The sequence below is a fragment of the Oryzias melastigma genome, linkage group LG14, assembly GCF_002922805.2.
Source record: "Oryzias melastigma strain HK-1 linkage group LG14, ASM292280v2, whole genome shotgun sequence".
Taxonomy (NCBI): Eukaryota; Metazoa; Chordata; class Actinopteri; order Beloniformes; family Adrianichthyidae; genus Oryzias; species Oryzias melastigma.
Window position 1 is genome coordinate 14,425,978 of NC_050525.1, and position 23,988 is coordinate 14,449,965.

Genomic DNA, 23,988 nt, shown 5'->3' on the forward strand with positions numbered 1-23,988 from the left:
AAGTTAAAAAAAAAAAAAAATTACTAACTGGTGCACACCACTTACTATCTGGTGCGCACCAGTTAGTAAGTGGTGCCCACCAGTTAGTAAGTGGTGCCCACCAGATAGTAAGTGGTGCGCACCAGTTAGTATTTTTTATTTTTTTTTTTTTAACTTAATTTTTATTTTTTTTTCCGATGTCCCTTTAGGGGCTCCGTACAAATAGAACAAACATAGATTGTTTCGACTGTGAGCACACCATGCCCAGCAGCGCCGTTCACAACTACAAACACACAGGTCCAATTCAACAAGTTGGTGAAGGAAAAGTGATAGAGGAACCTTTGGTTGTAATATTTAATATTCATCTAAATTTACCATTTAAAGTTAACATTTAATCTAATACAAGCTCAGACGAGAAAAACAAAGATGCACATGGATCTATTTGTCTACAAATAGATTCATGATGCATCCGAATGGCAGGGAGCTTGTGGCTCCATTGCTGTAGTAGCTTCCATCACACCTGCAAGCATTTTCCAACAGCATTCACGCATCTGCTCCTGATTTGCAACAATCAGAATTAGTGCTGCCACAAACGATTGTTTCAACAATTGACTAATCACTGATTATCTTTTTCGATTAGTCGACTAATCAGGTAAAGCACAAAGTGGATATGAAACACACTTTAACCATCATTAGCTTTAAACTAACTAAAAAGTAGATATTTTCACACTAGTAGTATATGCAAAAATGCTAGTGTGAATACAGTGTGCTGAATTTTGCTGCTAAAGATGCTTGTGACAAAAGCTGAAGATGCTGAAATTGATAGCTAAAAACGCTGAAAACGCTGAAGCTGATAGTCAGCTCAAATACTAGTTAAATGCCAAATTAGCCTAGAAAATCAAAAAAAGCCTAAAAAGCCAAAAACAATTAGCATGCTGCTGAAATAACAGCTAAACTCCAAATTAGTGTAAAAAAAATCCTAAATTACCCAAAACAGCTAAAATAACAGCTAAACTCCAAATTAGCCTAAAAAAACCCCAAAACATGCTAAATTAGCCAAAAACAGCTAACGTGTGGCTGAAATATTAACTAAATTCCAAAACAGACCACCCCCCCCCCGCCCCCCAAAAAAAGCTTGCTAGCCAAAACAGCTAGCATTTTGCTGAGTGATTAGCTAAACTCCAAAATAGCCTAAACAATGTAATAAATGCTAGTCCAAAAAGCTAGCAGAGTGCCATTAGAACTTTTCACTTTACTACACTCTGACTCCATATAATATAAAGAAAGGACTAATAGACTATTAAATTAGTTGTCGACTATTACAATAGTCGATTAGTCGACTAATCGTCCAATTTTGAGTAAAGAAATAGAATTTTAAGTCTAATTTTCTTGATAGTGTCCTCCACCGATCTCTCACAGGTATCTAAATAATAAAATGCATTAATAACAATTAAATTTAAATTAATAGCACAAAATTATATTAATATGTAAATATTGGCTGAAACCAAAACAGTTTTTTTAATTGGCACTGAGTGTGACATATTGTCAGTGCTTTAGGGACTTGACCTCACATCTGTGAGGCTGGTAATACCTTCAGTTGTGACAGACATGGAGGCAACCCGCAGATCAAAGCAAAACACCTGCAGGTGATAAAACCCTGCAGGAGGGCCCCAAACAAACCATCTTACATGATAGGATCGACAGATGTCAAGTATTATTAAAGCTTTGAGAGCTGGAAGGCTGAAATAAGAGCAGCAGAAGTGTCGCGTTAGCTGATCTGACAGCCGTTGCACACGAACGTGCGTCAGCTAATTTTACCTCTGGCCCGGCCGCTGGGGTGAACCCTCTGGGCTTCGTAGAGCAGCTGGAGAGCCCGGTCTCTCCGGCCGGACCGGAGGCTCAGCTTGGCCTTCTCTATTAGCCGCTCCGCTTCTTCTTTGTCCATTTCCGCGCCGCGGCGTCAGTCAGTCAGCAGGTCCAGTCCGTGGGAGTGCGGGTCTGTCCCGGGATAATGTGGGTCAGTTTCATGTGGGGGCAGACGAGCCGCCGCAGCTAGCCTCTGAACAGCTTCTGTTACAGACAGCCGCGTGACGTTAGCGAAGCTCTTTAGCTAGTAGATGAGCAGATGACAGCGGCTGGACTGCAGGTAAGCTAGCAGTCGGCCCATCATTCAGGCTCCAAAACTATAAGTTGTTTTTAAAATTATTTCTTTAGGAGAGGATAGTTAGCAATCATACTGACTGTACATTTTCTTCTCCCTCCCCCTCCTGTGATGGACAAGCGGCGGTGGGCGGAGACAAAGCGACCAGGTAGATGTCACTTCCGGTGAAATCGGCTCTAAATCGATTTAACAAATGGTGGTTGGATTTGCTTATAAATCAAACAATTTCTTGCATTTTTAAGATAAAATTCGCTTTTTTTGGGTTGTTTTAGTCTTAAGAATTCAAAATTTGATAAACTAAAGTTGTACCTCAGTTATTTAAAGAAAAAGAAAAAATAAATAGAAAAAGAAATCTAATAAAAAACTTTTACATCAAAAGGGAAAAAGGGGAACTCCACACATTTTTTAATGCATTAATACATTTTCACTCACTTACTTTTTCTGCAAGTACCAGAAAAAATAAAACTTTTGTAAGGATTGTAGGGCTTTATTTTGGTATTTCATGGATGATTTTAGTTATGTTTTGTTTGTCAGTCATATTTAAGTTTACAATCATTCCAGCTGTTTTCATTTTTATTATCTGTCTTATCCTTTTTTCTTCTTCTTCTTCTTTGTTTCTCCATGGGTTTTATCATGTTAAAATTTATTTAATAAATGTTAAAGTTTCTGCCACCAAGCCCAGTCTCCTCCATTTTGGGTCCTACAGCACCAGTTCGTGACAACTTCTCCAATTTGAGGCTGTTTATTTTATACAGGCTTTATAATGTTTTTTTTTTTTTTTATTGAATATGACTTTACAACACAAACTGGAGCATTTTGAGGAGAAGTATCAACTTTGTAGTTATGAAATGTGTATCTGACGAGTTTTTGTATGTTTGTTTATTAATGTTCTTCTAATACATTAATTTAAAATGGACTAACATGAGCAATTATTAATGTTTAAAAACATAAGCAACAGATTCAGTGAGAATTAATAGAGAATGCAGCCTAGTATTACAATACTGTATGGCCTCAAAATAAATGTGCCCCAAAAATTTAGATTTGCAATTGTGTAAAAAGGGGTCTGCATGCTCATAAAAAGATTTACATTTGTGAAATAGTTTCTACGTTTTTTTTTTTGTTTTTTTTTTTGCAGACGTAATGCAAAAAACTCCGTGCAAGCTCCGGAAGTTGTGATAGCAAATTTTGTCCCTGTCTGTTGCCTGTAATGTTTAGGACATTTTCATAAAAAAAAAAATTGCGAACTCAATACAAAATAAATAAATAAATAAATAAAAACTAACCTGACTTAAGGAAAGCTCAAACATAGATATATTTGAATGTGAACATGTTTTTTTCTACTTCTACCTTCAGAAGTATGAATAGAAATTAGGATAGTTTGTTGTAAAATGTAAAAAAAATACTAGTAGTAGCCTGTACTATTAGATAATTCTCCTCTTATTTAAGATCATACATTTGTGGTAGTAAATGTTGTCAGGACATTCTTCCAAAACATCTTCTTGCAGGAGAAAAAAGACTTCTGTAAAAGATACTTTTGAGCTTAATCTTATAATTTTATACATTTAATTTTTCAAATTTTGAATCAATGTCACATTTTGCCTGTTTGCTGAACCAAAGAAGAAGAAAAAGGAAAAAAAAATGTATAAAAGTTTTTTGTGAAAAGAGCAAAACTCTTCCATCCCTCAAAACCATCTCATACAATATAAAGTTTTCTGGCAACATTTTTAAACATGCAAATTTATTGAAAATTGGCCCCTTTTGCAACCTTCCTCAAGTGGTCTTTTGAAGAACTGCATTTGCTGGTTTGCATCAGGTGACGGGTTCAGCTAACCTTAACATCTGTGGAGTTTATACTAGTTTGCTGCAGTTTTATGACATACTCTTGAAAATGACTTATAAGTGGTTACAGCAGACTTGCAGAGAGAAGTTCTTCCTCCTCTTCTAATGGAGCGGCTATGAATGCTGGGAAATGTAATGTCTTGATTAGAAAGTAAACCACACGTTTTGCTCATGCATATTTTATTCAAGAGTAAAAAATGTGATTTGTCCCATAGGGCATGCTTACAATGTGTGTATTATTCAGGAAGTCAAATGCCAAAACATGTTTCAATTGACAATAAAAAATGTTGCAAGATTAAATTCATTATATTTCTTTGATGAAGTATGCATGTAAACCACACAAGAACCAGAAATGGAGGAAGGAAAAGAACCATAAGCTAAATTGTAACAATAATAATATCAGCAGTAAATATAACCAGAATACAATGTTTCCTGTTAAATGTAAGCGTGACACCTGATTTTCTTTGTGTCCAGATCATTTACATTTGAAAACCATGCTATCATGCTTTGGCAGCCTGGAAAGTTGCTTTTCACTGAGATTATATTCATTCACACTACTGAACATTTTCTGTACATCAGTACAAAAATAAAATCAAACAAAGTAACACAAGGCTTCACAATGTAAAAAGGGCATTTCTGCATTCAGTAAACCAAAAAATTAAATAAATAAAATGAAAAGCAGTTGTTATAAATAATGTATTAAAAAAAATCAAAGGAAGCCTATTCATAAAAAATATAAAACAAGACAAAACTACAAATATAGTCCAAACAAAATAAAATAAATGAATTCAAGTTTACTATTTAAAACACAACTATCACGATTATAATCTCACATAACAATTAGGAACTTAATTGCATGCATTGATGCGTTCCATACCATAGATGCTGTGTTAAAAGTCACTTTATGTCCCCCCTCAATTCACATGATCAATGGATATAAACTTGAAAAATAAAAATTGATGATTGATTTCTTTTTGCAACCAGAGTTTTAAAAAATCCGAAATAGTTTGATGCTTAAATTTTCTTTTTTTTTTCTTAAATCTGGATTATAAGGTGGTCACAGCAAGCTTGTATTCATTTTTCAAGTATAATCTGATAAAATAAATTATTTTTAAAGAAACATTAAAATTAAAATATTTGGTAAATTCTAATATAAATCTAACCTATATGGTGCTCAATTTTCATGAAAAAGGCATTTTTGATCGCCCTTTATTAATTTATGATCAATCTTAGCAACAAAAATAATAATAAAAAAAGAAAACAATTCATTTGCTTATCTAATTTATATTTCTTGACTCAAAAGATGCATATGTGTCTGTATGGATCTAAATCTGCATATTTCAAATAATGCTCTTTAACTAAAACAGCTGTTTAATTCTTCACTCACTTGACAGAGTAAGTATAAAATCTCTTTGATTAGGCAGCACAAAAAATAAAAAAAAAAACGTGCAGATGTACACGTGTGACATGATTGCACATATTCCTATGGTTTCTGAACGACCGTTTAGCTTCTTTAGGCTCTCGTCCTTTTCAGTAAGATTCCGTGTAAATGCGGGAGAGGTGAGATGATCCAAGGCCACCAGCAAAAGTGAATTTCATCACGGACGTGAACGAAGGCAACCCATCTGCGGGACAGTTCGCTAAAGGAGGAGGAGAGAATTTGGACAGGATTCCGACCCGCTGAGATTCACCGGAACATGCAAAGGAAGGGTCGTGTGGATGCAAAACTTCAGTGGCAACGAGCTACCTTCAGCCAGCAGTGCTCTTTTCATCCCCTTCTCTTTCAATCCCTCACCTCCTCCAAGTTTCGTCTTGCCGGGAGATGGCTGACGTCGAGGAAGACGAGGAAAGGAGCAACAGTGAAGATAACTGAAGCGGTTGGAATTTGATCTCAGGCTTTTTGTCCAATCTGAGCATAAAATGAGAACCTCGTCTTCGTTCGGTTGCAATTAAGTCACAACTTTTTCCTTCGTAAAGTGATGTCGTCTAACATGAACAAAACATGTAAGAAGAAGACAGTTATTGTCCGCTTGATGTGAATTTTGTGATCAATTCATAGTAAATACATTATAAAACACTAAAATGATTCGTGCGGCATGGACAGTCCTCTGTTTGGCCCTGGAATAAAGTGTGTCAGCACTCACAACAACAACACTCCCAGCAACTCCACTTGCATTTGGGTTCAGAGAGGGAACAACAATCAGACACGACGCTCAGTTTCACTTCTTTGTAGTCAGGTTGCAGCAGCAGGTTTCTCCTTCACCCCTGCCTATTGAGGCAAACACCAGACCCCCCCTTCCCCCCAACTGTGCGATGACTCACCGTCATGAAATAAATTACCTTTTCATCCGTTTGTAAATTTTCGTGTTCTATCTGTGGGCCCGTTGGATTTCTATGTTCTAAGGCCTGAATTTCCGATTTAAGCAGAGTCTTGCTGCGCAGAAGCAGCGGGCGGCACGGTGCTGAGGCTCCGACAGCACATCACTGGATGTTGCTGTTGTCTTCTGTGCCGTTGGCTTCGGACATATTCATCTTGCCCATGGAGTGGCCCACGTGGTTCACCCCGTCCTTGCGTGGTGGCATGCGCTCGTTGATGCGGTCTAAACCCTTCGCCTCCTCAAAGCTGGTGATCTTGTGCTGGGGGGAAAACCCGCGGATCGCTGAGGAGGAAGAGACGACACATATAAAAGGATCAGGATGGTGTAATGGCGCGATCTCAGCATATTCCAAGGATTATCTCCTGATGTGGATTTCCCCTCGAACTTATTAAACGCTGCTGGGATTTCCCAGGAATGTTTCAAACCGAAAATCCTTTTTAGTTGTATATCCTTGTTAATATGTTATAATTTTCTTTTTTTAAGATTTTGAGGTACTTTTTTAACATGCATGCTTTTCCGTCCTGTAGGTGGAGCTAGTTTGCAAGTCCACAAAAACAGATCACACACATCGGTCCCAAAGCTGATTGGAATTTTTTTTCGCTATTTTGATTAGTAAATGTTTATGTGCAACTATTAAAAAAATAAACACTTTTTTGGGGATTCAAACTCAGTCAAAGCACAAAACTGCTGCGTATAGATAACTGCAGGAGTTTAGCCCTCAGGATGCATATATGATGTTGATACTCCTCTTGTTCTTATGCATGCAACACTTCTGAGAACCAGATGGAGGACATTTATAAACAACGAGCATTAGCTATGCATGTCGTTGTAGCATTTTCCCTTGCAGGGTTTAATATGTAATGAACATTGCCCGGTACTTTAAAATCTCGAGATATGGGGCGCTAATTTCTTCATCCATCTACTAAAGTGAAAACTAGCTGCACACACACTGGACTTTCTGTTAATGCATATCAATTGAACCTCATGTTCTGTGTTGTGTCGGCATTTGTGCTTCTGTGTTAAATGGTGTCGTTTTTTTTCTTGTATCTACACAATGTACGCAGTATTGAGATGCAACTTTTTTTACCATCTATACGTCCCGCCAGATGGTTTAATTTGGCCCAGTCACGAAGAGAAAAACATATAAAGATGTTCTAAAAAAAAGCACGTTTTTATCCCATTCCTGTTATTCGAGTTATGGTTCTTTACAGAAATGATCGCAGTGCGCAATTCCACCACTAGAGGGAGCAAAGGAAAATCAAGGCCAGAATAACACGAGATGAAGAAATACACACAATGAATTCCAAACCAAGCCGAGTTTCAAGAGATAAAGGGAGGTTAACTCCAAATTGTTATGTTCACAAATGTTTGCAAGTTTAATTTAGTTTAGTTTTTCATTGATTTACACATTTATATTTAAGGCAGGGTGTTTAATTATTTTCCCATAGCCCCTCTTGAGTTTACTGTCCAGATTGCTTCAATGTCAAATGTTTAAATTTATATTTAAATAAATTAAATGTATATATAAATATAAAAATGGCAAATAAATTTCATCCAGAAAATGACTTTTATGCACTTTACATTCTTATTTTGCAAAAGTTTGGACAGATCCCAAATAACTGAGGTGGCCTCTAATAATTAAAACATGACATACTAAACTTTTGAGTTGCTGTATTTTCTAGAATTGTGAATATTTTTGTTGTAAACTAGTGCACAGGGCTAAAATGGTAACTGAAAAACAATTCAAAGTAAAGGTAGTCATACAGCCATAGCTGCAGCTTAGAAAAACTTTTCCTCAATTTATTTGACTCGGATGCAAAAAATAAAATACCATGAAGGAACTAATTGTTACTTGGAAAAAACACTCATGATAGAGATAGTCAGAGAGTAGATTGACTGCATTGTAATTACCAACCATATACTTTCAGAGCTAATTTAATAGCACTCATTATGTGACTCAAGAACATGACATTTTCAAAATAAAAGCATCATAACTGCTCACATGTTTACCTCTGTACCATCAAGGCACGAGCAGTTCTCTTATAATTCTGAAACATTCATGATGTAAAATTTCTAGAATATAATATCTATATATTCTAGAATTATTTCAATTAATTATTTGTTTTGGTTTTTGTTTTTATTTCCAGTAAAAAAAAAAAAATGTGTCAGGAGCTGAGTATGCTAAACTACTGAAGTGGAATGATATAATTTCATGAGTTCAAAATTTAATTTAGTCAATTAAACATTCATTATATTTTTTAAATTCATTCAAAATACAATTTTGTTATAAAACAGTTTCTAAAATCCTGTTATTAGTCACCTACTACTTTAAACTTCATCAAAGGTTAACCTTTAATTTGTAAAATGTTAATTTCTTACCATAAAACTATCAGAAAAGCTGTTTTTGCCAAAAAATCTTAAATAAATTTGATTATTTTTTTTAATGAACCAATTTTGGATTTTGTAAATAAAGTTTGGTTCCATCAGTTGTTTTATTTACTCAGCTCTAAAACACACAAACGCACCGTATTTTGAAGTATTGTAAGTACTGTGTGCATGAATTTGAGCATGGATGGGAGAATGAGCCCCGGTTTACCTTCTCTGTCCTCATCATGCGTCTCGATGGCTTCAATGGCTTCAATGGTGGCTGAAGGGGGGAGGAGGGGAGGAGGTTACTCATGATGAAGCCATGCAGATGTACAGTGCAGCCGCAGGGAGGAGGTAACTCATGTTTTTGTTTTTTTTGGCCAGATGAGCTCTACATGTTCACTGTCAATGCAGAGAGGCACCATGCATTGATAAAGAAGGAGTTATTGTCAGTTCATATGAAAAAATGACCTTTGGAGAAAAGAGCAATAAAGCTGTGAGAGTAAAAGTAAAAGAAAAATGCTGAGATGAGTGACAGATTAAGAAATATACATTTGAAGAGGTCATAATTATGCATCAAACCTCCACATATGAGCAAGAACTCCTGAACGTCCAGCTTTTTATGGTCCATTTTATACTTTTTTGATTAAAACACATTTTGTATTATTTTTGACAGTTAAAATGCAATTTCAACTAACTAATTAGCCTTAAAATGGGAATACTTAAAACCACAACAACTAAAAAAGTAGAAGATATGAGATCCTGGAGAACGTTGTTGTACAGACTCTGTAAATTATGAATTTTTTAGACGCTAAAGGGGTTTTAGTGTTGAGTTTTCAGCCACCTGTACAGTAAATAAAGTTAATACATCAGTTTAAAGGTTAAAAAAATGATATATTGGAATAAACATAAACATACTTGTTAAAAAAAAGTTTAAAAAAATAGAACAATCAAACAAAAAACATTGGGAAAAAAACAAGGCTCAAACATAAAGGCTGAAGCCGTGTACGCACCACTCTGCAGTGTCTGCCTGCCTCCAGACAGAACCCCACTGGGCAGCATGCCTGTGGGAGTCAGGCCCTTCAGCGTCAGCACATTTTCACTCTCCTCTCTGCAGGAGAAGCAGAAACAGGAAAAAACTGGTTAAAAAATACATCTGTCAATCTACACAAAGACAGCTTTCAGATTGAAATATCTCATATTTTTGCCACACATAAATGTGTATTGGTGTGTTCAAGTGGTTTGGTCAGCCTGAGATTTTTTTTTCTTGTACCTTAAATCTTGTAACATTTGCTTTGATTCATTACGGCTTCAGAAATTTCATTAGGTAATTGTAGATCTTTAACTCCTGCACATGGTTTACTGACTTTAAAAATGCAGAAGACGCTGAATAAGCTGTTTTAAAGCCTGAAGGCTGGAAGGGAAACTGTCCACAACTGATGATTTAAAGAGGATAAGCCATAGATTTAATAACATGTGGAAAAAATATGTAAATACAAGATTATATTTTTAAGATAATGAGCTCTCTTTGCATCTTAAACTTTAAACTTCAAACTTTACATTTTTTCAGTGCTAAATGTTTCATTTAAAACTCACATTGAATGTCAACAAAAAAGAATCTAAATAATCTCTAAATATTGGGTTTTAATCTTGGAGAACCCAGGAGGAATTTTCTTTTTGGATAATTTGTCAATAAAAAAAATATTTTTATTCTATTTTGTTTTAATTTATTTTATTTTTATTTTTTTATTGTATTTGTAGCAGCAATTACTAACACTGAATACAAAGAATAAAGATAAAAAATGAATAAAATAAAAAAAACAATAGTATTTTAAAAACTGGGTCAAATTTAACATTGTAGGTTCTTCAGGATTAAAGTTTAAATATAAAAAGACAAAAAAAAATAGATTTTTAAAATAAATTCATGTGTTCATTTTCTTATTCAATATTGGTTCATTCAGCATTAGCAATAAATTAAAATTATTTAAAAGTTTAACAGTTCAAAATGGTAATCCCTTCAAACTGTGTGTTTTAGCAGAACAGAGCAACAGCGACCTTATGACTTTTCCATTTATTTTTTTATTTTCATAAATTAAGACACTTAAAAACTGGTCACTAAACCACATAGAACAGAGGTTGATCACAATCATGTACATGTTCTGCCTGAGGTAAATGGCCTGATTTGTATCTTACGTTCACATCTATCCACCAGTGTTGTCCTGATCAACCTTACCTGTATCTGTGCTGTGAAAAATATATTTAAATGTTCTTTCTTCTACACATGAAATCAGGATTATAAACAAAACAGGTTTGACAAAATAAAAATATATAAAAAATAGAGAGTGGAATATTAAGTCCAGCAACATCTTGACGCAAAAATTAAAATATATAAAAATGTTTATGATTGTAAAGGAGCATTAAGAAGAAGGTACATTTTACTTAATGATTTACAAAAACGCAATTCGGTGCATTTTTAATTGCCTGTCCCATCAGAAATAAAAATGACTTCACTGGATTTAACTGTACAGACAAGTTCCAAGAGTGTACATAGAAAATTGTTGCTTTTTATACATTTATCAGGATTGAAAAATATTTTTACAACCCTAAATTCTTATGCAACTCATATAAAATATGTTTGTCTTAAAGCAAAGTTTGATTAAAATATAATATCCTATAGAAATTCCTCAGATTATAAATTATCATCTGTAACAAAGATAGATCTACACACACAGAAAAACAAACATTTGAAGGAAAAACCTACCTGAGAACTGAGAACATTTTGGCCATCTTCCCGATAGCACGGATCTTGTTTCGGATCACTTCCTTGCGCTGTGCAGCTGCATTGGCTACAAAAAAATAATAATAATAATTGCAATCTTAGTAAAGATATATTTGTGTTTTAAATTCAAATGCATCACTGCCCATAGCTTTCATTAAACACAGAATATTAAACTACTAAATCAGAAGTTCATAAATTTTCCCGATAAATGTAGTGATCTAAACAGCAGCGTGTCTGTTTCTCAGAGGATCTTGGTTCTTCTTTTGTGTGAGACAGGAGCCTGCATGCACTGAAAATGTAAATAATATATCATCAATTGTTCTTCACAGAACCGCTCACCATCAAAAATTTCATCTTCATCATTCATGAGTTCATCATCAGAGCAGATACTCAGAACATTCACCAGCATTTCCGTGACTGCAAGAAGAAAAGGAAAAAAAAACAGTGAGGCCAACAGGAAGTCACTGAGCACAGAGGACATGTTAAAACTTCATACCCTTCTCTCCCACAAATGGCAGAGACCAAGTGAAGACGTCCATGAAGTTGGGCAGCCAGTAGGGATGTGGAGAGCAGTTGAACTGCCGAATGTTCATCACATTGTTTTCATATTTCAATACAGCAGCTGTTGGGGAAGCAGATGAGGAGAAAGAAATGGAGGCTTAGTTCTTCACACTCTGCTGCTGCAAAAATGGTTCATGTAAGCATAATATTTGAATTTTGTGTGGACAAGTTAGCATTTTGTGAGCACAAAACACATGACAATTAGCATTAAAATAAATTGCTATCTTATGCACAAAAATAAGCACATAATTTGCATTTTGTAAACACAAAGTAGCAAATTATTATCATTTTTTACACACAAGATAATGTTTTATTTGCATTTTGTGTCAACAAGTTTTTTGGAACATAAAATGGTACAAAATTAGCATTGAAATTAACGCACAAGTTGCAATCCTATGCACAAAAATAAGAACATTATTTGCATTTTGTGAACACAAATTAGCAAATTATTATCATTTTTTACACACAGGATAACGTTTTATTTGCATTTAATGCCCACAAATTAGCATATTATTTGCATTTTGCGTCAACAACTTAGCATTTTTTACACAAAAAATTGTACAAGATTAGCATTAAAATTAACGCACAAGTTACTATCTTATGCACAAAAAGGGGAACATTATATAGATTTTGTGAACAAAAATTAGCAAATTATTTGCACTTTGTGCTAACAAGTTGGCATTTTGTTCACACGAAATGCTACAAAATTTGCTTTAAAATTAGCACCAAAGTCCTGTGTCTTGTGCAAAAAAATAGCGCATAATTTGGTCGCATAAATTTGTATATTTTTTGCATTTGACGTACAAAAATTAGCAAATTATTTGCATTTTGTGTAAAGAAGTTAGCATTTTTTCTGCACAAAATGGTACAAAATTAGCATTAAAATTAACTCACAAGTTACTGTCTTATGCACAAAAATGAGCACAATATTTGCATTTTATACACACAAATTAGTATATTATTTGCATTTGACGCACAAAAATTAGCAAATTATTTGCATTTTCGGCACACAAATGAGCAAATTATTTACATCTTGTGTGGACAAATTAGCATATTATTTGTATTTTGTGTGCACAAAAGTCTAATTATGCAGCATGTAAAAAGCTACAAAAATTAGCATTAAAATTAGCACACAAAATTTTGCTCACAAATTAGCACATTACAGGACAGCATATTATTTGCAATTTGAGAGAACAAGATACTAAATTGTCCGTACGAGATTGTATTTTGTGGACAAAAGATACTGACTTGTGAGCACAAAATGCTAACTTGTGAGCACAAAACACTAACTTGTGGTCAAAAGATAGCATTTAGTGTGCATAAAATGCTAATTCGTGGCCAAAAAATTAGTATTTTGTGTGCACAAAATGCTAATTTGAGGGAACACTTTTTTTTTTCTTTATGTCATGTCTGGGGCTCCATAGTCTCCTGCTAAGATCAGTGTTTAAAACATCACAGTTACCTTCTTTTTAAATGCACACTTAATAAAAAAAACATACAAATGTGATCCAGAATGTATTACTGCAAGAATATTGATTGTAAGGCAGCAGAAATGGTTCATTCACCCTCCCTTGAAATGGATTTTTGTTCAAAGATGTTTAAAAATGTAAAAAAAATTGAAGGTAAAAAAAAAAGAAAAAAAAAAAAAAGCCTTTTCAACCACTAGGAGGCCTAGATGAGGGCAGGGATTGCTGACACTGTTACATCAGGAGGAATGAAGCCACATGGAGATAGTCAGCAGTGCTGACAGCCCTTCCCACGCGCGCCATCTCCCAATGCCTATGGCAACCAAGACACAGATCTGAGAACACAAACAAACGGGGCTCCCTGATGTTTTCTGGTTGAAGCGCACAACTAAATGCACTCGCATTAATGCACACACTTCAGTTCAAAACATATTCACAGATAAGTCACAAGGAGCCCCCGGCTGTCCCTTCATCATTCGTAGGTCTGCTTCATAAGGGTTCTGAAATTACTCATCCCCCCTTTGAGATGCGCTGCTCCTCGGTCTTTGCTGATCAAGCAGCTGCATGTGGAGCTGGCTTTCATAAAATCAAAATCAGTCGCATTAAAAAGGCCAGGGGTACAGTTGTTACAGAGACAGCAGAGATGGGAGCCCCTTCTGCCCCCCCAAATACATAAATTATGAAAGAGGAACAAAACAGCTCTGCCTTTCTATGCAAAAATAGGACACATACATTAAAAAAAAGGAAAAAAGCAGCAGCAGCATGGCAAATTGAAATTCAAACGGATTCAAAGCAAGGGGATACAACTGAACAATCCTCTGACCTTTGTTGTTGTAAACATCCAGGTAGTTTGGTGCGGAGAAGATTGTGATGAGGGATGGGAACCCGGTGGTCTGACTCTTGCGATACATCCGGTAGCTTCAAGGCAAAACACATCAGCTCAGACAGAAGCCATTTTTAATCAACAGAAATAAAAACACTTACATCACTTATTTCAATTTATATTCTTATACACTGCTGGTCAAAAAAAGTCACCCCAGGGTTCTGCAACCTTCAACACTTAAAGAGCCGTTCAGGTCGATTTCTCACTGACCAAAACTCATTAGAAGACTCAAAGTCTTCCTTCACCCCTTAGACAATTAAGACATTCATTTGTATCTTTGTTATTGATAATATTATAATGAATATTAATGCATTATCGATTTTTGGCATAAATAAAACATAAACTTTAAGAGAAAACATTTTTTTTATATATGAAATAGTCTTCGATTTTTGACAGAAGTTCACATGAATTCCTTTCAAAATAAGACACTCTGTGTCACATAGGATCATCTCATTGCAGCAAATATAGTAGTTGGTGGTTTAATGTCAGCATTGATTAAAATATATATATATATATAGTGTATTTTACCGTTTGTGGTGCACCTCTGCCAGAAATGTTAAAATGTAACTAATAGAAATTAAATTAGAGCTAATTTAGTGACCTTTACTGTATTTTTGAACCACGAGGTGCACTTAAAATCCTTTAATTTGTTAAAAAAAATAAATAACTAAAATGCCTTACAACCCAGTAAGCTTTAAGTGTGAATTCTTGAGTTTACTGAGCCATGATCGTAGGCTCTTTTCTGTGGTAAAGGGCGTTTATCAAAACAAAATTAAAACATTTTGACAGATTTGATCTGTCAAAATTTCAGTTTGACTTCAGTAAATTATGACATCTGCTTGATGGATTGGCGGAGCATTATGGGTACTGTAGTCAGGAGCCTCACGTTGTGATATGTATTTTCCTTCAACTGTTTGTGAACTAGTTGAATAAAGTGTGAGTTACTTTACTACTTACTTGCTTTTTACTTTACAGTTACTTTCTAAAATGAAAAACTCTTTTTTAAAACAGAGAGCCGGAATGAAGGGAAATAAGAGCCACATGTGGCTCAGAAACCTCAGGTTCCCAACCGCTGATTATTATATCCCAGATTATTAAAAAACGGAAATAGGATTCCCATCACAAGTTTTGAATTTGGCCGATAAAAAAAAAAAAAATCATGGTTAACCACTTCACAAAATATGTCACTTTTTTGCATTTTAATCCACAACTCCACGTACTTAAGCACCACCTTGAAAACAAAAAAAACCTTAAAAATATGTTTTTCATATAATTGGAGATAAAGTTGGGCGTGAAAGGGTTAAATGTTGTGTGATTGCAGAATCTAATCCAAAATCTAAAAGTGGTTCAGTCAAATTTAATGATTTTTTTTTACAGGCAGTGTAAATTATACATAAATTAAACCAAAATCTTTAGTCATCACTAATTGAGATAACAACTTAATCTCAAAAGTCTAAAATAGTGTAAAAGGTTAAAAAAATAATAAATGTGTTTTGAGGCGACAACATACCCAGCATCTTGTGCTTCGTGCGCTCGGATAATGGATAAAAGGTTATTGCTCTGCAGGAACTCGCATACAGCTGGATAACTGAAATATGAAAGGAAAAAATCGGGTTTTGTAACAACTTTTGCAACAGTGCAACTTTGAAAAGTAAAGCAAGAAAACTGCAACAACAAAGACACGCATGACATTTATGTATAATAGTAGAGAAATCTTGAACTATTTTTTTAAGTAAGGTGATCACATTTAAGCTATTAACACATCTGATGTGATAATCAATGAAAAGGTGAGTCTCAAAGGTGCACTTTTATTTATTTACTCTCCTTCTCCTCCAGTTGTAACCCAGACAGATATTAAACTATTCCATGAGCAATCATGATGAAAAGCACGTGATTTCCCACTTTCTGCTCTTTAAAAAATCTTTAAAAAAAGAGTCTGATGAGAACCACATTGTTTCTCTTCAGAGGAACAGAAGGTTTTGGATGTGGGAACGCAGGTCATCAGACTGGAGTCACATTGGCACCGGTTGAGGCCTTCAGGCTGGCTGTTTGTTTAAGGCACCTTTCAGAAATTTTCACCAAAATCTACTGTAACTCTCAAAGGTAAAACAGTATTTTACATAAGAACTCACTCAGTAAACTCATTTTTTCTATTAATGTTAAACAAAACTTCTTTAAGCAGCAGCTTTCAGATCTTTGATACTTTTTGAAAAAGTTGCTGCTTTATTTAATTTGCATTAGTCTATAGTATTTTTGTAAGTTAAAAACTGTTAAATGATTGAAAAGAATATATGTTTTATAGATCAAAGTTGAGCATAATTATTGGTTTTGTTATTTCTTACTGGTGGATATACACAGTCTGCAGGTGAAAACTGGGCAAACATGCATGAAATTTGAAGATTATAGACAACCTGGTGAGTCCATAGAGTAGAAACGTTCATGCACATTACTTTTTAAGGATTCAAGGATTTAGATTGTCAGAAATATGAGTAAATAAATTGTTTTAGGGATAAAATAAATACATATAACAGTATGTAAAAATACAAAAATTTGAATTAAATTATACTACACACATGCACACTCAGATAAGAAAGCAGGGCATGCAGGTGGCATCAAACACTTATAAAACACATGAGGGTGAAGTAGGTGAGACGCAGGTGTTACAGGCAACTTTTTGTATTATTTCAGTCCCCTTGTGCGCTCCTTGATTGGCCATTGTGTGGTTCAGTTAAAAAAAAATAGGAAATTAGACTGTCAGAGAACAGTTTATGCGGGCACTTCTGTATCAATTCATTACGAAGAACTAAAAAAGTATATTTTTCTGTGTAGAGCAATGTGCCCGGCTCCAAGATTCACTATCACCCCTACTATTTGATTCAATTTTTTCCATTCTTGCAGCAACAGTGTTTTTTTGTACATTTATAGATCTAATTTAAACAGATTTCCAATGATGACAGAGTGAGTAACAGAAATACAGTCAGTAGAGTGTTACTGTGTTTGACAGTGAGATTACCAACAATTACTGCATCCCCATCATTTTCAGCCTTTGATTCAGTCAAATTAAAATGTCAAATATTGAACGGAGGCTAGTATTTACTAGTTATTCTTGTGTTATGTTTAGCTCATAGTACTCTAATGTTGGTCAAACAATGGTAGAAAATATAAATATTTCTTTACAAAAGTAAAGAAAAAAAAACTTCCTAAAATTTGTGAATAAACCAATGCAGTATAAAAAAGAAAAAAACATCCACAGTAACAATGCTTTCCTCCTGAACATCCCAGCAGACCCGCCATCCATGTAGCCATCAAACTTTCAAAGGTGCGTGAAATATTTACATGCTCCAAGGTTTGTGCCAGAAGAAAAACAGCCGTGCCCTCAGCACCTGGCCAAACTGTGCCACGCTCCCATGTAACTAGGTCACCTACCTGACACTCCTTTGATAGTAAATATATGCTGAAGAGGAGAGGAATAACGGGTTTGGAGCATGTTTTTCCGTTTCTTCATTGTGTAACATTTGCACCTCACAGCACAGAGAAGTGCTGCTCTCAAAACATGTTATGTAACTGCTTCTTTAGAAAAAAAGGAAAGACATTCCCATTTTTTCACTTACTTATTAAGACAGTGTTTGCGTGCTTTGGAGGGTGAAACAAAAGTAAAATGAACATCCCTTCATCCACTAATGTACTCATGTATTTCCTGTCCATTTGAATATATCAGCTAACTGCTGCGAGGGAGCCGAGCCTGCAGACGGGGCTCGGGATCAGTCCTTTCTCCCCTGTGTGAGAGCACACGATGGAGTGAGAACGGGCGAGGAACTGGACCAATGAGAAGGAGTGAAGAAGGCGCTGCAGAGTGGAAGTGCTGCATCGTGAGTGTGAAACTGAGATCTCTTTTTTTTGCCAAAGATCATCCATCTGGGATGCCAGTGGTCATCGAATCATTTCTAACAGCATCACAGATATTGATCGTTTGCAAATATTTACTGCTAGTTTAGAGATTTTAAAATAAATGTCTGCAGATGTTTGTATTTTAGATGTTCTAAATAAACATGAATTAATTAAAACTTAAGGGAGGAAAGTAATATTAATGCAAAGAAATGCACATGCCTTAAAGTACATGTACATTAGGGCTGCCACAAACGACTATTTTAATACTCGACTAATCACCGATTATTTTTTTCCAATTGGTCGACCCATCGGATTAAAACACACATCTTAACAATCATTAGCTTTAAACTAACTAAAAAATTAGCTGGATAGCATTACTTGCGATAATGCTAGTTTGAATGCTGTAAGCTGAATTTGGCCACTGAAGATTCTAGTGCTGATAGCTGAAGATGCTGAAATTGATAGCCAGCTAAAATATTAGCTAAATGCCAAAATAGCCTAAAATACTGAAAAAAGGGTAAGTTGGCCAAAACAGCTAGCATGTAGATGAAATATTAGCTAAACTCCAAAATAGAATAAAAAAATTAAAAAATACTAAATTAGCCAAAATAGCTAGCATGTAGCTAAAATATTAGCTAAATGCCAAAATAGAATAAAATACTGAAAAAGGGTAAGTTGGCCAAAATAGCTAGCATGTAGCTAAAATATTAGCTAAACTCCAAATTAGCCTAAAAAACTAAAAAGTCCTCAATTAGCCAAAACAGCTAGCGTGTAGCTAAGCTATTAGCTTAACTCCATAACAGCCTAAAAAGCCTTAATAAATGCCAAAATAGTCCAAAAGCTGTCAGAAGGCCATTATAACTTTCAACTTTACTACACTCTGAGTCCACGTAATATAAAGTAACGGCTAATCGACAATTAAATTAGTCGTCTACTATTTTAATTTAGTCGTCGATTAGTCGACTAATCCTGGCAGCCCTAATGTATACTATGACTTATTGAAAAAATAATCCCCACCCCTTCTGAAAACTGTGTAAAAGACTAATAAATAAGGGGAAACAATCCTGGGAGTATACATTTTCAATTTTATAATTGTTTCATTGTTTTCCTTTAATTTTAAAGACCCACTGGAGAAAATTGCCACATTCTTGAGGCATTTTTCTCATTATGGAGAGCAAATATTTAGAAAATTATGCTTAAAATTTTATTTCTTTATTCAAATCATTGTGAATCAGGAGGAGATGAAAAAAATGCAGTTTGAAAAATAGTGTATTTGTTTCATTCTGCTTCATTCTGAGGCATCAACTTGCAGACAAATAGATCCGTGTACGTCTTTGTGTCCCTCATCCAAGCTGGCTCAAAACTGTACGACTGGGTAGCTCCAAAATTCCTCACCCTTGTTGTTGCAGCTGTAGTGTTAGATTGGAGGTTAGCTAGTGGGAGGGAGTACAAACAGATGGATGATGGGAAAAAGGGGCGGGCTTACTCCACTCCAATAGTACCGCCCACAACTTGGAGGCAAATTTCTGCTTAATTCCTGCTGAATTTAAATCCTAAAATATTTTTTTTGTTTTAAAATGTTGGCTAAAACAACACAATCATAATTAAGAGACCACTGGGAAAACTAGATGAAAAGATGATCGGAGTGGGTCTTTAAGGACAAAAAGCAGCAGGTGTACCTGACGTTACCATACAGTTCTGTGTTTCCCCCGTTAGATCTGGTTTAGTCATTTATAACTCTGGGGAAAAAGCAATTTCATGGCTCCTTATGAAAAATGCTCTCAAGTGATTTATTGAAACACAGCGTGAGGAAGAGAAATAACACTGCCCGCTACCTCCCAGTGCAAGTATGGCTCTTTGTTGTTAGCTTTAAGGGAAATAACTGCATTACGTTTCATTGAACTGTTCCTGTGCAATCTCTCTGCATCACCTGCTTTATCAAATTTGATTTCATAGAGATTTTCTTGCTTTCCTGAAAAATCCCCAGGAGGGCGCGATACCTCTGCTGCATACATGCAGCATGGTTGGCAAAAGACATAATGATGGAGAGGTAAGTTTGAGAGTGAAGGCAGAACAAAGCCACAGGGAGATAGATGACTATAATAGCTGCATCCTCCACACATCTACTGAATAATCCTTCGCTGAGCTCCTACCTCACCCAACAGCGAGCACTACCTGATCGTTTCACAGCAGCGAATGAGGAAGCTGTTTGTCTTCATCCTCTCTTGTCTCCATTGATATTAAGTCTTTGCTTTGATGTTTTGACGAACATTTTGCAACAATGCACCGGCGGTTTATTAATTGGCCATGAATCATCTCAGTTTAATGGCAGAGGTCGTTCCAAATCACCTAATGGTTTCTTTTTCTGAAAGAGTGTGTTGGATCTTCGAGATCAATCATCACACTAGAAATATTTGCACACAAACAATGTCATTTTAAGATAATCTTGACGAGGAAATGATGGTTCCTGAGCAAATGAAACAGACCTCATAGAAATAAGTCAAAAATTGTAACTCCATTAGCAGATTTTCCTCAAATAAGCAAAAAAAATGTGAAATTGGAGTAAAAAAAATCATCTCACCAAGAATTCTTATTTTAGGATATGGTCACATTTCCTAAAATGCTATTGTCCGGCAACCTAAATACAAGTTTTTATGCTAATTTGGCAGGTGGCATTTGGAATGGAGAATCACATTTTTACACCCTGCGCGGTGTCCACAAAGGTTTTGACAAGAAGTAACAATTTTACAGTAACTGAACGATTTTTCTCTAAAAGTTGACATCTGTCAATGGTCGCCCGGGCTTATTTCGAGGTCACGTGGTAGAAGTCCAGAGACATGCGGGGATGGGTGGTTACAGGGCGGTGGCAGCCGGAATCATCAGCCAGCAGCAGCTCTGACTGGATGATAATGTGTCAATGTCTCTGGACGGTGGCTGTCCATATCAAGTGTGATTGGACGCCAGCTGCCTGTTAGGATGGGTATATTAAAAGTGAGACATAATGCACGTCTGACTGCCACACCAATGGTTTTCCCAAAATAAATCGGGCGGCATGAAATCTTGAAGATTAGGGCTGCCAGGATTAGTCGACATATCGACGACTAATTAAAGTCACCGACTATTAAAATAGTAGACGACCAATTTAATTGTGGATTAGCCGTTACTTTATATTACATGGAATCAGAGTGTAGTAAAATTGAAAGTTATAATGGCCTTCTGCCAGCTTTTGGACTATTTTGGCATTTAATAAGGCTTTTTAGGCTATTATGTAGTTAAGCAAATATTTTAGCTACATGCTAGCTATTTTGGCTAATTTAGGCTTTTTTCGTTTTTTAGGCTTTTTTGGAGTTTAGCTAATATTTCAGCTACATACTAGCTGTTTTGGCCAACTTACAATTTTTTCTGTTTTTTAGGCTATTTTGGCATTTAGCTAATATTTAAGCTGACTATCAGTTTCAGCGTTTTCAGCTATCATTTTCAGCAATTTAGGCTATCAATTTCAACATCTTCAGCTATCAGCACTAGCATCTTCAGCGGCCAAATTCAGCTTACAGCATTCAAACTAGCATTATCACAGGTAATGCTATATATCTTGTTTTTAGTTGGTTTAAAGCTAATGTTGGCTAAGATGTGTGTTTTAATCCAGTTTGCGAATGATCTGATTAGTTGACTAATCAGAAAAAATAAACAATAATTAGTCGAGTATTAAAATAGTCGTTTGTGGCTGCACTAATGAAGATTCTGTCAATGTCTTCCCCTTGTGTGATGGCAGTTGTATTTGTAGCATAAAGAAAAGAATTCTAGTCACAAAGACATGTTTTCTCAACACAAGATGATTTTGCTCTTGAAAAACTTTTTGATAAAATGATTTTTTTAATGCAAGACAGAACATTTTAAAATCTTACTTTCTTAAGATTCAGTTTTTGCAGGTTGTAAGGTGACTTCAGCAAACCGGATTCACAAAAATACCCAAATCACTCTGAGACATGCTGTACATGGAAAACAAAAGCTCTGATCTACCAACAACGGGATCCAGAAAAACAAAACAGGCTAAAATATGCATGATTGTAAGATGGTTGGCATCAGCTGCTTGCAACAATTACTTTACCTTATCTTTCAAGTTCAGACAAACGACAGCTTTGAGACTTCTGTGTGGGTTTGCAAATACACCCAGATGAGAATTACCCCTAGTCCTAAAATGATTGAGTTTTAATTACTGTTCACACCTTGGTCGGAATACTATTTCCTCGTCTGCAGAGAAATGCTCAACCTCACTGCTTCTGATTTAAGTAGAAGCCCTCCTAAAGAGACCCGTGCTGTTTTTCATTAAGAAAAAAGTTCACAACAATCTCTTCCCCTCGCCACTACCTTCTTCCTCAGCCATCCTCCATCCTACTGTAACATAGCCATGAGATCTAGAAGCTTCCTGCATATTTACTGATTCCTGCACTCTGTCCTTTTCAAGTATGCTGCTTTTTGAACATTAGTTTTGCTCAAACATCAACAAATGTTTTATATCTATAAATAATTTAGAATTGTATCATCTATTTTTGATATCAAAGACTCATTGCATAGCTTCCCAAAAGTCAACTCCTCACAACTGATTAAAGTCACTCTTTACAGCACGGAGAACTTCCAGTGTTCATATCTGAACATGCCATTCTTTTCTTCTCATCCCCTTTATCTCCTAAATCCACCGATTCCTTGAAAAGGACAAGAACACTTTATAATGACCCATCCAGCTCAATGTGTCCTTATATTAGCCTACTTCTATCAATCACGGTTTACTTTTGGAAGATTCACAGTTTGAATCGAAGCTCTGAGGTACAGGCCAGAAGAACACAGTGGCAAACAGCAAAGCACAGAAAGCAAAGTGGAAAGTATTTAAGTAGGAATATACAACAATGTTCTTTAATGCTGTAAATCCCACTACTTCAAAGAATTGTTAAAAAAAAAATGGGGTAATTAAGATATATTTCCTTAATCCGTTGATGAAATCCCCCAAAAATTGATTTGTAATATTCTTATATGAGATACACATGACATAGATTATGATACACTGAGCTAAATGCCAATTTATCTTAAAAAATGACAGAAAAAAACAGTCTATCCAAAAAAATCTAGCATATTGCTAAAATATTACCTAAATGTCATATTAGTCTACAAAATCTCAGTAGATGCCATAATAGTCAAAAGAGCTATCATAATGCGAAAACATACAAATGCAAAATTAGCTTAAAAGTTTAACCCTGGTAAATGCCGAATTAATGACAAAAAAATCTACTGTATTGTTAAAATATTAGCTAAATGCCAAATTAGCCAACAAAATCTCAGTAGATGCCATAACAGTCAAATGAGCTATTGTTATGCTAAAACAACAGTAATCAACTTTAGCAGATGCTAAATTTGCCAAAACAGCTAGCATTTTAAAATATTAGCTAAATGCTAAATTAGCTTTAAAAGCCTCAGTGGATACAAAATTAGCCAAAACAGCTAGCATGTTGCTAAAATATTAGCTGAAGTTTTTTCTCACAATGTTAGTTTAATATCCAAAACTATTGAGTGTCGAGAAACAAGGAATCTTATTTACCTACTGTCTTAAATTTGATCCACACATTTTAACACGGTGTACCTAAAATAATTAATTATTGACCATTTTTACAATATTTTAATACAGCAACTAATCA

The 23,988-nt window shown here is 35.2% G+C and overlaps 2 protein-coding genes across 4 annotated transcripts in view; both read right to left on the reverse strand.

Annotated features, from left to right (window-relative positions):
• dnajc18 (DnaJ (Hsp40) homolog, subfamily C, member 18) overlaps positions 1-2,602 on the reverse strand; it is an 8,296-nt gene extending 5,694 nt beyond the window's left edge. Inside the window, exons 1-2 of one of the 2 annotated variants that reach the window (XM_024265263.2) lie at positions 2,221-2,602; positions 1,798-1,977 (exon numbers count right to left, since the gene is read on the reverse strand). In XM_024265263.2, coding sequence (XP_024121031.1) covers positions 1,798-1,924 — 127 coding nt within the window. In that variant the 5' untranslated portion in view covers positions 1,925-1,977; positions 2,221-2,602. Of the gene's footprint in view, positions 1-1,797 lie in introns of both variants that reach the window. The other variant, XM_024265270.2, reaches the window with a different exon arrangement.
• Positions 2,603-4,142: 1,540 nt separating this feature from the next.
• The window catches only part of ppp3ca (protein phosphatase 3, catalytic subunit, alpha isozyme), a 30,996-nt gene continuing 11,150 nt past the window's right edge, over positions 4,143-23,988 (reverse strand). Inside the window, exons 7-14 of one of the 2 annotated variants that reach the window (XM_024265247.2) lie at positions 15,924-16,001; positions 14,354-14,448; positions 12,000-12,125; positions 11,843-11,920; positions 11,486-11,570; positions 9,738-9,835; positions 8,954-9,004; positions 4,143-6,639 (exon numbers count right to left, since the gene is read on the reverse strand). In XM_024265247.2, coding sequence (XP_024121015.1) covers positions 6,461-6,639; positions 8,954-9,004; positions 9,738-9,835; positions 11,486-11,570; positions 11,843-11,920; positions 12,000-12,125; positions 14,354-14,448; positions 15,924-16,001 — 790 coding nt within the window. In that variant the 3' untranslated portion in view covers positions 4,143-6,460. The remainder of the gene's footprint in view (positions 6,640-8,953; positions 9,005-9,737; positions 9,836-11,485; positions 11,571-11,842; positions 11,921-11,999; positions 12,126-14,353; positions 14,449-15,923; positions 16,002-23,988) is intronic. The other variant, XM_024265255.2, reaches the window with a different exon arrangement.